The sequence below is a fragment of the Drosophila simulans genome, chromosome 2R (genome assembly GCF_016746395.2).
Source record: "Drosophila simulans strain w501 chromosome 2R, Prin_Dsim_3.1, whole genome shotgun sequence".
NCBI classification, from domain to species: domain Eukaryota; kingdom Metazoa; phylum Arthropoda; class Insecta; order Diptera; family Drosophilidae; genus Drosophila; species Drosophila simulans.
Genome location: NC_052521.2, coordinates 558,605 through 571,534, shown reverse-complemented (window position 1 = coordinate 571,534; position 12,930 = coordinate 558,605). Strand labels below are relative to the sequence as shown.

Sequence of the window (12,930 nt, the reverse complement as noted above, 5' to 3'; positions counted from 1 at the left end):
TTATTATATTATTATTATTGTTTAATTGTGTCTTCGTTTATTTTTTTTTGTTGCCTATCCAATGCTTAATATTTTGGATGCTCCAGACACCTTGGTATGGGTTACGAGATATCTGAAAACCTTCTACGTCTTTTAACAAGAATCTGTCGTTTCTTAATACTTTAGATATCACATGGGCCTTTACACTTTGGAATCAATTTTCTAAAGATACCTGCTGTACTGTCGAAATTTTTAACCATCACATAATCTCATTTTTTGTATTCTGATGGCTGTCTGGCGGTCTTGTCATAATGTGTTTTATTATACGCTTGAGCCTTTTTTTGATTATTTTCAACTTCATTTCTAATTTTTACCAAATCCCTATCTTCTTCAGTATTTTCTAATTCCTCTAGTTTTTCTTTTAATTCGTCTACTATTTTTCCTCTTTGCTCTAAACCAAAAAGAACTCTGCTTGGAGTTTGTTTGATGCTGCGGTGCTGTGTATTATTTAAGACGTGCTCAACTTTATCTATTACTGTGTCCCAATATATGCCTTTTTCTGGTTGTACCAGTTTCGCTATCATTGGACCTAGGCTTCTATTGACTCTTTCAACCTGTCCGTTTGCTTGGGGTGAACCAGTCGCAATCTTCATATGCTTAACATCGAATTCTAACATAAAGTCATCAAATTCCTTGGATGTAAAACAACTTACCCTATCTGAAATGATGCATTTAGGCTTGCTGTATGCTAAAATAGTCCTTCAGGGCTGTAATGACTTCCTTTGTATTAGTGGTCCTTGTGGCGTATAAACGTACGAACTTCGTAAAACCATCGATGACAACAAAAATGTGTTTTTTGGATCTGCCTGAGTCGACTGGGCCGTAATGATCGATATGTATTAGTTCGAACGGTTTGCTGCCCTTCGGAATGCAGTGCAGAAATCCTTCCTTGCCTGTCTTAGGGGAGAACGCAACACATTTTAAACAATTTTCTATATGGCTCAAACATTTGTCTTTGGCATTGGGAAACCAATAAGATTTAGAAATAACATCTAACATTTTGTCTCTAACTATGTGTCCGATCTCATTGTGATATTTATATAGAATATGATCTTCCATGTCTGTGGGAACATAAAATAAAAGTCTGCCGTCGTTACATTTTCTATAAATTATTCCGTTTCTCATTTCGAACAACTTATGTTCATTTTTTTTCCAGCAGTTTCTTGATTTCTTGAACTTTTTGATCCTTGCCTTGGCAGATTACTAAATTGTCTTCAAACGTATTTGATTCCACTATCAAAATATTCGTGCATCTACTAAGAGCATCAACATGCTGCATCCTTTTACCCTCTCTATGTATGAGCTCATAATCGTAGTTCTGGAGCTCTAACGCCCATCTAGCTATTCGCGGATTAAGTTCAATCTTGTTAAGCGTCAAAGTAAGAGAATTACAATCAGTTATAATTTTAAAGCGTTTTCCGTATAAATATATTCTAAATCTTCGCAGTGCGTGAATAATTGCCATTGTTTCCAATTCGAAACTGTGATATTTTGCCTCAGCGACTGTGCCCGCACTGAACCGCACCGAAACCAAGAGCGCTTGCATCACAGTGCAGTTCTATTTCGTCTTTGAAATTATAAATTGCTAAGACCGGTGCCTGCACCAGCTTTTCCTTAAGAGTTGAGAAACAGCTCATTTCCTTTTCTCCAAATTTAAATTTTTCATCTTTTCTCAAAAGGTCATATAAAGGTTTCGCTAATGTTGAAAAATCTTTTATAAATCTACGGAAGTATGAACATAAGCCCGGAAAACTTTGAACGGCTTGTATTTTGCCTGGAACTGGAAAATGCTGTATGGCATCTATTCCTTTGTCATCAGCCCTAATGCCTTCACCGTTTATAATGAATCCTAAATATTTAATATTTGTCTGAAGGAACTCACATTTATCCATTCGTAATTCCAATTTATTTTGAGCTAATCTGATAAACACTTCATTTAAGGTTTCTAAATGCTCCTCCGAGTTCTTGCTAGCAATCATGATGTCGTCCATGTATACAATTACTTTGTTATCCCTTATAAGATCCTCGAAAATTTTGTTTACAAACCTTTGGAACACCGCCGATGCAGTTTTTAGGCCCATTGGCATTCTGAGAAATTCGAATTCCCCTAACGGTGTAACAAATGAGGTGTATTTAACTGATTCCTTATTAACGAATACATGAAAATAACCGTTTTTTAAATCAAGTTTCGAAAAAACTTTTTTGTTGACCAGCTTGTCTAAAAGGTCATCGATAAGCGGTATCGGATAATTGTCTTTAATTAAAACTTTGTTCAGTTTTCTAAAGTCATAGTCGTATGTCTCCTGTTTTCTTTTTGACTAAAACAATTGGTGAAGCATATTCTGATTCACTAGGTTGAATAATTCCCTCTTTTAAATAGTCATCTAATAGTTTTTGTAATTTTTCTTTTTTTGAGTAGGCAAGTCTTCTTGGGGCGCAGCTAAATGGTTTTGACGTTTCTAAGCAAAGTTTTATTTCGCATTTGACTAAAGGCTCGGTAGGCTTATTAACGCTTAAGTAGTTGCGTTTAATAATCTCCTTTGACTGACTGTTTAAGGCTTGGTTATTGTTTTCGCCGCATATGAAGTTCATTTGCTCATCCTCTAAGTGATCAATGCTACAAATTTCTCGAACAGCTTCTTTATAACTGGGCACAACCGCAGCATAAAGTCCGGAATCCGTCGTGAAGTTGGCTAAAGGCATAACTGTTTCGATGACCGTTTTGCTACCTGCTTCGTTAACAGTTTGACTAACTTTACTACTCGCTTCGTTGGCTGTTTTACTAACTGTCTTATTAACTGTTTCATTATCCATTTGACTAACTGTTTCATCAACCTCTTCGTTAACTGTCTCACTGTTTTTGCTAACTGTCTCACTAACTGTTTCACTAACTGTTTCGCTAACTGTTTCACTAACTGTTTCACTAACTGTTTCACTAACTGTTTCACTAACTGTTTCACTAACTGTTTCACTAACTAATTCACTAACTGTTTCACTAACTAATTCACTAACTGTTTTACTATTTGCTTTTCTATATCTTTTACTATCGACTGGGTTGACCATTATCCTTCCCAAGGCGTCTGGATCCAGTTTCAACTGGCACGCTTCCATGAAATTTCGTCCAAGAACTACATTATGACTCATAGACTCGTCTGGGACCTTGTACAAATAAAAATAACATTTAACTTTTTCTTTTATAATGTAACATAAGATTTTTCCATGTATTGTCAGTTGGCTTTTATTCAGCCCGAAATAGGTTTCTGAAGCGGATTCTAAATTAATTTCCTTGGATACATTGCTTAACTTTGTAAATGATATTGGACTCCCTGTGTCTATGAGGCATTCCGTAATTAATGGGATTTTATAGCTATTGTGAAAAAAAATCTTGACAAGTCTTACATAATTGTTGATATTGGCGCTCTTGCGCTCCGGGCATTGTCCGACGAAGTGTCCAAATGCCCCACAGGCATAGCAGGATCCGGGCTCCCTCTTTGGCTTGAGACACTCCCTGGCGAAGTGCCCTTTGGAGTTGCAATTGGCACAACGTAAGTCCTTATTGGCTGCACCTCCTCCAGTAAGGCGCTTTGATGAACTGCTCCCTGTTTTGTGCTTCGGCAGACGGACTTCCGAGAAAGCCCGCAGAATTTGCATCGGCTCGGAGAAACACTGTATGCGCGCCTGGTTGCGCAACGCTGGTGCTGGGATTCCTTCAAAGATGTTTTCCAGGAGCTCCTCTAGATCGATGTTGATGTCGATGGCCAGCATCACCTTGTCCTCGAAGTAAATAGCAAATTTCTCATCCGGATGCCATTCGCGTTTTTGAAATGCGTTCCTCAGTTCCCCTTTTGACATCTTGACCTCGAATGTCAAGATTAACTGTTCGCACAGCTGGTCGGTCGATTCTAGGATGCGTGTGGCGCTTGCGTGCAGCCAGCGCTGTGCGTTTCCTTTTAGTTTGGCAATTAGCAGCATGTGCATGCATCCGTCGTCCAAATTGTAAATCTTTCCGATGTTCTGAAACTGCGTGACCCAATTGCGCGCACATAAGCTGCCGTCAAACTCCATCGTTACCTCTTTTGCCAAGGCAAGCGATGTTGCAGGAGATTCCAGAAGCTTGTTTACATTTCGACTCTGGTGCTGAACAACACTACCAGCGGTTTCATTTCCAACACTGGTATGTCCCATATCGATGTTATCGGCGGCAATTGTCACCTTGGTGCTGTTAACATTGGCGTCGGTGCTGTTAATATTGGCGTCGGTGCTGTTAGCGCATATGTTAACATTGCCGTGGTTTCCGTTGCTGTTGTTCTCGATGACGTCATTGATCTGGCGAGCATGAGCAGACTTGCTCTTGTTCGCGTCGTCGACATCCGCTTGGATCCTCTGCAGCACAGCCATGTTTGCCTCTATCTCGTCCCGAAGCTTTTTTAGAGTGGCTCTATCTGCATCCACCAACGATAGCTGATCCAGATCGAGGTTCTCCGGGGATTCTGACTGCAATGACTGCTCGTCGAACGGGATCGTGCGTGTGTCTCCACCCTGTGGCTCTCTCTGCTTTGGCCAGGCTGCAGCTCCATCCAATTCCTCCACCTCTTCTGCTGCTGATCCGTTATTTGGCGGTGAATCGCCACGCGTTTCTGGGGAAATGGCCTGCAGACGCACTATTAGTTCCGCTTTTGTGCCGGAAGTCTGACGTCCAAGAGCTTCCAACCACTTCTTTAGTTGGAGCACTGAGAATTGATTCCATTTAGTGTCAGGCATAGTGGGTAATGACCACTTCTGATGTTGTGGACGCCGAAAAATTAATATATGTACTCAATCCTTTAAATAATTTCACAATGCCTTTATTCGACTTTTCCCTTTAAGCACACGCCACCGAATGCCGCGTCTCGCGTATTCCTCTTTTCTTATGCTCTCTGAAGTGTGTATGCTTTTGTGAGTGAGCTAGGTATACATTCTTATCTCTTAATGCTAGCTTATAAGTAAGAACGAGATAACAATAATATTCTTATTCCTAACGGGGATATGATCGTATGCTTCTCTCTGCCACTATGGGCTTCATACCTAAGACTATGCTACTACATGGTACAGTGGGCCTTATGAGTGTTCATCCTACCACAACTTTATCAAGTGTCTTCTGTCATCCTAGATGCATTATTGACTCGTGCACCTGGTTTACTGAAGCTCTGGGTGATAAATAAATTGTTCTACCTAGTCTTTGGACCTTGCGATATAATACGCCTTTTTGCAGATCATACGTTTTGGCCAGGTTTTCGGCCAACTCATCTGACACCAATTTGTGAACAATTTCTGTAATCTCGGAGTCTAATCGTTGCTCAGCAAGAAGCCAAATACTTGAAATTTCGGACACTGGCCGGCTAAGCAGTCATTCCAGCGCAAGTTGCCCTTGCAGTCTCCCTCGGACTGCAAATAAAAGAAGTCGTCGCTCGAGTGGAGTTGCCTTCAACGGCAACCTTCCCCTTGGATCCCGAAGAAAGGAAAGACTTTTCCGGCAGTAGTAGTTCGCTCGTTTTATTCTATGATCGTTCTTTAAGATTATTCAGTACAAATTAACTTAATCAAATCTTACCGCAGTTTGCCCGTTTGCACGCTAAGTTTTTCGCGTCTTGCGATGGCGGCCATTAGTGTGCCCGGACACATTTATCCACCAAATACTATCACTATCAGGAAATACTGACTACGCCTATCGATTACACCGTTCGATCCGCGGCAATAATAATAATAATAATAATAATCATATTAATAATACTAATTATAATAATCATATTGTTTATAAATAAAACCGCCAGTGTTACTGTTAATTTTAATTTATTGGTTAAGTTCAGACACTTAATATTAACTATTTCGACACCGATGCGTACGTTTTCTCGCAGATCAAAATTGTGACTAACTTAAGCTTTGGCTGTACTCACGCCATACGATTAGTCTAGCATAAGACGTTAACAAGTTACAGTTAGAAGGGAGTTAGAAGTTAGGAAAAGTACTGGGCAAGCTCGCGGACAATTACAGCGGTGCGATGCTTACATTGATTCCGCTGATAAGCTCCGCTGAAGCTGCAGACAAATGAGAATGTAAACAAAGATAAAGGGTGACTTGTTCGCGTATACAGGGTGTCTCGTTCCCAAACATACCGGCCCCCCTGAACGGTTGTTCAGCAGAGAGGCAGTACAGCGATTTTGGCAATTGGGCGTTTGTATAATCCGTGAGCAGTCTTCACTGTAACGACTCGGACCTTGTTGTCGATTCCTGCGTGCACTGCGGTGATGCGGCCAAGAATCCATTTAGAGGGCGGTAGATTGGGCTCCTTGAGTACTACCAGTGTGTCGATCTTCAGATTCTCGGTTTCCAGATGCCACTTTGTCCGCTCATGAAGAGATGTCAGGTATTCCATATGCCACCTTTTCCAAAAGCCTTGAACCATGGCTTGCAGCTGATTCCACCTCTCCAATCGATTGACTTGCATATCCAGACGACAGGGTTCAGGCAATGCAGTATACGGAGATCCAGTCAAAAAATGAGCAGGCGTCAGTGGATCCAAAGAATTATCCCCAGTTGGGCACAGCGGGCGTGAATTCAGGATAGCTTCAATTTGGGTCAGGACAGTAGAGAGCTCCTCAAACGTTAAAGCCTTTGATCCAAGTATCCGTTTCATATGGAGTTTAATTGAGCGAACTCCAGCTTCCCACATCCCTCCAAAATGGGGAGCAGACGGGGGTATAAAGTACCAAGAAATCCCTTCATTGGCAAAGAATCCTGCTAGTGCCTCATCTTTTGCTTGTTGAATGGCCAGACGTCTCATGTCATCCAAAGTTTGCTTGCCTCCATGAAATGTAGTTCCATTGTCCGAATACAGGTCAGTAGGCTTCGCTCGGCGGGAAATGAATCGTTGAAAGGCTGCGATGAAAGCCTGTGTAGTTAGCTCACTAACAACCTCGATGTGAAGTGACTTTGTAGTAAGGCACACGAAAATAGAAAACCATGCCTTTCCGATGCGTGGAGTTCTTCCCTTTGATTCCTTGATTGCGATCGGTCCAGCGTAGTCCAGCCCTGTGTGTTGAAAGCAGCGGCTAGCTTGAACTCGAGGAATTGGTAGCTCTCCCATGATCTGGTTGCTTGTGCCCTTTCGTTGAAGAAAACAGGATTTGCATTGGAAGCCTGCCTTTCTGACGAGATTGCGGGCTCCCAGAATCCAGTACTGCTGACGAAGATTGGTGAACGTTGCATCAACTCCAGTGTGCAGATAGGAGACATGAAAATGTCGAACCAGTCCAGCTAGTGGTGTATCTTTAGGTATCAGAATCGGGTGCTTGGCGTTGTAGTTGAGTGTAGATTGCTCGATTCTCCCACCGACTCGCATTACTCCATAATCATCCAGAAACGGAGAAAACCGGATAAGATGCGATTTAGCGTTAAGCTGGCGTCGATTCTCTAGCTGCGCATATTCTCTGGCAAAGGAATTTTGTTGCACATGTCGAATAAGTCGGCGCTGTGCGTCCAGCAACTCTTCAGACGTAAGGAATGGTGCCGAGTTCCTATGATGGGATCGAAGAGTGTGAATAAAGTGATGACAGTAGCTAGATACCCTTATAAGACGCGTCCAGGTTGAGAATTTGTGGATGAGTAACTCGTGTATACTTTCATCAGGAAAGTTATGTAGAGTCGTGGGCTTTATGGCTCGTTCTTCGGTGTTGACATCGAAACTTGAAGATACGCTGAACTTGCTTGTAGAAGGTGGCCACTCAGAGGTGGGTGTGGCCAGCCAGGACGGCCCTTTCCACCACAGTCGATGCTCCAGAAGCTTTGACGGATGAAGTCCTCGGGAAGCACAATCAGCAGGATTGTCTTCCGTGCGAACATGGTTCCAGCAGCTACGGGGAAAGTCGCTCAATATCTCAGAAGTTCGGTTGCAGACGTAGGTGTTCCACCGTCGAGGGGGAGCTGAAAGCCAGTGTAGCACAATTTCTGAATCTGTCCAGCAGCTCGTGCTGAAAAGAGGAATTGTTAGTGATGTTTTGACAATAGAAAGCAATCGAGATAGAAGTAACGCAGCGTTTAGCTCCAAACGTGGAATTGATACGGGCTTGATCGGGGCCACCCGTGTTTTGGCGGCAACCAGAGTTACTTGAAAGCTGCATCCAACTGCAACTCGAGCGTAAACTACCGCACCGTAGGCGTGCGAGGATGCGTCGGCGAATCCGTGTAGTTGAACATCTCGAAATGGTGACGCAATATACCGTGGTACTTGGCATTGCGTAAGTGCTGGCAAATCCTCTACTAAGGCTCTCCAGCGCGTACGTAGACTTTCAGGTATGGGGTCGTCCCACTGCAGGACACTTGTCCAGCTTTCTTGGAAGATTAGCTTGAGTAGAACTGTGACCGGCGCTACCAGTCCAAGCGGATCATAAATTCTTGATAGCTGAGACAAGAGTTCTCTTTTCGTCGGAGAAATGGTCGCATCGCATCCCTTTAGGTTGAGATACAGAACGTCCTTCCCAGGGTTCCATTGGATACCAAGAACTTTGACAGGTGAATCCGCAGCTGATTTGTTGAGGAGCTGGATAGGTTCAAAACATCTATCTTCCTCTGGTAATGATTTCAGAAGACGCCAACTATTAGAGCTCCATTTGCGTAGCTTGAATTTTCCCTTATCCAAGAGGGCTATAAGCTCGTCCTTGAGAATCATAAGCTCCTCGAATGTGTTGGCGCCTGTAGGGATATCGTCCACATAGGCATCGTGCAGAAGAGCGTGAGCTGCTGCAGGGTATTCATGGCCATGATCGTCGGCAAGTTGCTTTAGAACTCGAACAGCCAGAAATGGTGACGGTGCCAATCCGTAGGTAACCGTCAGCAGGCGAAAATGAAGCAGAGGTTCATTCTCAGTCGTGCGCCAAACAATGCGCTGAAAATTGGTGTGTGGCTTAAAGACTTTAATGCCTCGAAACATCTTTTCGACATCTGCGCATAAAACATATTGGTGCTGCCGGAAGCGTAGACAAACGCCAAAAAGATCGCGTTGAATCGGTGGACCAATATGTAGTCTGTCATTGAGCGATACTCCAGAGCTGTCCTTTCCTGATCCATCAAAAACTACACGACATTTGGTAGTCAGACTGTCCAGTTTGATGACAGCGTGGTGCGGCAAATAGAAGCAGGTGTCTGGGGACTCCTCAACCTGAGCCGAGGTCAGTTGTTCCATATGTCCACGTTGCAAGTAGTCGTCCAGGAAAGCTTCGTACTGCTGCTTCAATTCTGGATACCGACGAAATTTGCGTTCCAGCGAGAAGAAGCGATTGATGGCCTGTGGCAAGGTCGAATCAATAGGCGGTGCCTTCTCCTTGAAGGGATACTCGACGACGTACACCCCGTCCGTCGAGCGCTTGTGTGTGGCAGCAAAATGACGCTCTGTGGGATCGCTGGCGTCCAGGAGAGCCTGGTTAGGCTGAATGCTGTCCATCTCCATGAATGAACGAACCATCGTGTCTAGGTCCGCGTGATGAGTAACCGCAGAAGTAGGGTGATCATCGAATGCAGAGTAAGAGCCTGCAAGAATCCAACCAAATACAGTATTGAGAGCGATAGGAAAGTCGTTACCAAAGTGTTTCCGATCTCCTGTGTATAGAGACCAAAGTTGATCCGATCCAACAATGACATCGATTGCTCCAGGTGTGCAGAACGTTGGGTCTGCCAAAGGAAGCTCGCAGATTTGCCTCCACGTAGAGGATGAGGTGTCAATAACTTGGGCAGGAAGTGATGACGTCAGCGAGGTGAGAATGAACGAGACCAATTCGACAGTTTGGCCCGAATGACGAGAGCGCAGCTTGATATGTGCGCGTCCTCGGGTAACGCCCGCGCTGTTGGCGGCGAGACCGAGAATAGAAATCCGTGCGTGCGTTCGACGCACGCCTATTCGCTGAACAAATGATTCCGATGCCAAGGTTATTGTAGATCCAGTGTCCAGGAGCAGCCTGCAGGTTGTAGTGTTTCCCCAGGCGTCGATGACGTCAGCCAGGATGGTTGGCAACAGAGTCTGAGAACCAGCTGCCGGAATATTCTCCAGAGTATGATGCGTAAAGTTGTTTTCCGCGGGAGTCTCGCGTCCCAAGCGATGACCTTCTCGAGCTAGCGGTTGATTGTGGCCAATTGTAGATCCCGCATGTGAGACTGCTGGTCGATCGCGGCTGTCAACACTTGCTGTGTCAATGTTGTTGCCATTTTGAATTGGCTGCGACGAGCCATGAACCAAAGTATGATGCTTGCGGCGGCAGATCCGACAAGTATGCCTCGATGTACAGTTGCCCACCATATGAGCCGGGCTGAGGCAATTGAAACAGAGCTTTCTTGATTTGAGGAAGTCTCGGCGAGATGCAATGTCGAGTGCGATGAATTGAGGACACTTAAACAGTTGGTGATTCTGCTGGCACGATGTGCACTTCGGCTCTTCCCGTCTTGGATGCGTGTCTGCGTGGTGCGTGGTAGCTGCGCGTCGAGCTTGGGTTGATCGAGTTAATTGAAAAGCCTCCAACGTATCGCAGCGTGCTGTGAGAAATTTCAAGAATCGGTTGATGGTCACACCCTTTTCCTCGGATTCTGCGCACTGAGCCCAGGCTTGGCGGGTATCGCTATCTAATTTTGAAAGTAAAATGAAAATTAGCCAGGGATCCCTCTCTTCGCAATTAAGAGCTCGTAGACCACGAATAACTTCGTCTGCGCCATCGGCAATTTTCCGCACTGTGCCGATATTTGAATTTATAGCACTCGGAAGGCTCATGAAACTGTTTAAGAACGATCGAATAATTAGCGATTGTTTGTTATATCGCTGTTCCAGCCGATCCCATGCTTCCCGATAGTTGTCATTAGTAACTGGAATATGTTTAACTAATGCAAGCGCGTCTCCGGCACGGTACGATTTTAAATAATGAAATCGTTGGCAATCCGTCAGGCTCGAATTGGAAGCAATCGATAAAATAAACATGTCCGAAAAATGTTTCCAATCCTCATAATTTCCAGAAAAAGTCGGAAGTTTAATTCGCTCGAACTGAAAATCGACATGACTTCTCTGGGATGTGTCTGCGGCTTGAACTGTGGCATCAATACTGTTTGAGGTGACATCCCGTCTCAACTCCTCCAAAGTATTGCTGAGAATAGCGTGTGTAGCATAATGTTTGTCCTCATATGCGTCAAAATCCTCGTCAGGGTTCTCCCAATCGGCTTCCGATTTAAATGCATACAGCTCTTCCGAGAGCCGTACGAACCGCAAATAATTTTCCTGTAGTTGCGCCAGGCGGACAACTATTGTTTGCACTAATTGAATGTCATCAACAAATTTTAAGGCATTATTATGCGCACGAGTAATTTGGATTTTGCAGAAGCCCCGTTGTTGAATCACACTCCGCATGGTGGTCGAAAGAAGGGAACGATTCTACACGATGTAGGAATCTATAGATCATCGTTTGCCAAAAGGCCAATAATCAAAATCAAATGCCCGAAAGAAACGCAGTTCCGGTTATCCGGCTCTCGAAGGACCAATTTTTATGTTTATAAATAAAACCGCCAGTGATACTGTTAATTTTAATTTATTGGTTTAGTTCAGACACTTAATATTAACTATTTCGACACCGATGCGTACGTTTTCTCGCAGATCAAAATTGTGACTAACTTAAGCTTTGGCTGTACTCACGCCATACGATTAGTCTAGCATAAGACGTTAACAAGTTACAGTTAGAAGGGAGTTAGAAGTTAGGAAAAGTACTGGGCAAGCTCGCGGACAATTACAGCGGTGCGATGCTTACATTGATTCCGCTGATAAGCTCCGCTGAAGCTGCAGACAAATGATAATGTAAACAAAGATAAAGGGTGACTTGTTCGCGTATACAGGGTGTCTCGTTCCCAAACACAAATTAATAACAATAATTATAATAATAATAATAATAATAATAAAAAGATATAATAATAATAATAATTGTTAGCAGACCCAAGCCAAAAACTGACCCACACAAGGAATGTTAGGGCAGCGATCCGAACCTCGTCCGACACTAGTGATTTCATCAAATTTCTTTACGACTGACTACTCTGATGATCGCGTTGCTCCTGCGGCGTTTCTCCTGCAACGCTTTTGTCTTCGTTGTCCTGTGCTTTCTTGACAACGGACGACGTGCCAGCCCGAACGGGATTAGGATGTTATGGGGCAGGGTGTATCGTCGACGCTTTGAGGCAACGCTCGGCCTGGGACCACCTTTGCAGATCCCTGACTCCACTGACCCTTTCAAACACTCTTCCACTCCAAAGATTGCTCTTCACTTGCACTGCTCGTCCTTCCGTTTCCCGCGGCCCTCTTGCTGCCCGACACTTCCACAGTTTGCTCTTGTGACTGACTGCCTCAAGCTGCACTTGTGCCGTCCCCTTATAGGCCGCGGAGATCCCGTTATTTCCCCTTTTGGGCACGCCCCGTTCGAGTACAATGTCCAAAGTGCGTCCTCGTTGTGCATGTCCAAAGTCCGCACCGTTACCGTTCGACCTCCGTGCCTTGGCCGGCTCGAGTCCAAGGTCCAGCGCGGTACCGTTAGTTCACGGTCTCTGCGCTTTGCCGGGGTCCAAGGTCCATTAACTACAGTTAACTACCGCCCTTGAGTCTTCCTCCATCGAAGCCGACTTTGTTATTGCTAGGCCGCTCCCCTGCATCTAGATTTGAGGGAGTTTTAAGACTCCTCACAACGCGCATAAAACGAACCCAGATTTCAATAAGGAGTTCCACATAACTACAGATGCTTCAAATTTCCTATAGCAAGATGATCACCCTATACCATTTCTATCTAGAACACTTTATAAAGCCGAAGAGAGCTATGCGGCTGATCAGAAAGAGATGCTAGTCAT

At 44.3% G+C, this 12,930-nt stretch overlaps 1 protein-coding gene across 1 annotated transcript; it reads right to left on the bottom strand.

Annotated features, from left to right (window-relative positions):
* Nucleotides 1–6,211: 6,211 nt before the first annotated feature.
* Nucleotides 6,212–11,169, bottom strand: LOC123327154. Its single transcript, XM_044922755.1, has 2 exons — nucleotides 11,108–11,169; nucleotides 6,212–10,832 (listed from the first exon to the last, which is right to left on the bottom strand). The coding sequence occupies exons 1-2, from the start codon at nucleotides 11,167–11,169 to the stop codon at nucleotides 6,212–6,214; spliced, it is 4,683 nt and encodes a 1,560-aa protein (XP_044778690.1).
* Nucleotides 11,170–12,930: the final 1,761 nt, after the last annotated feature.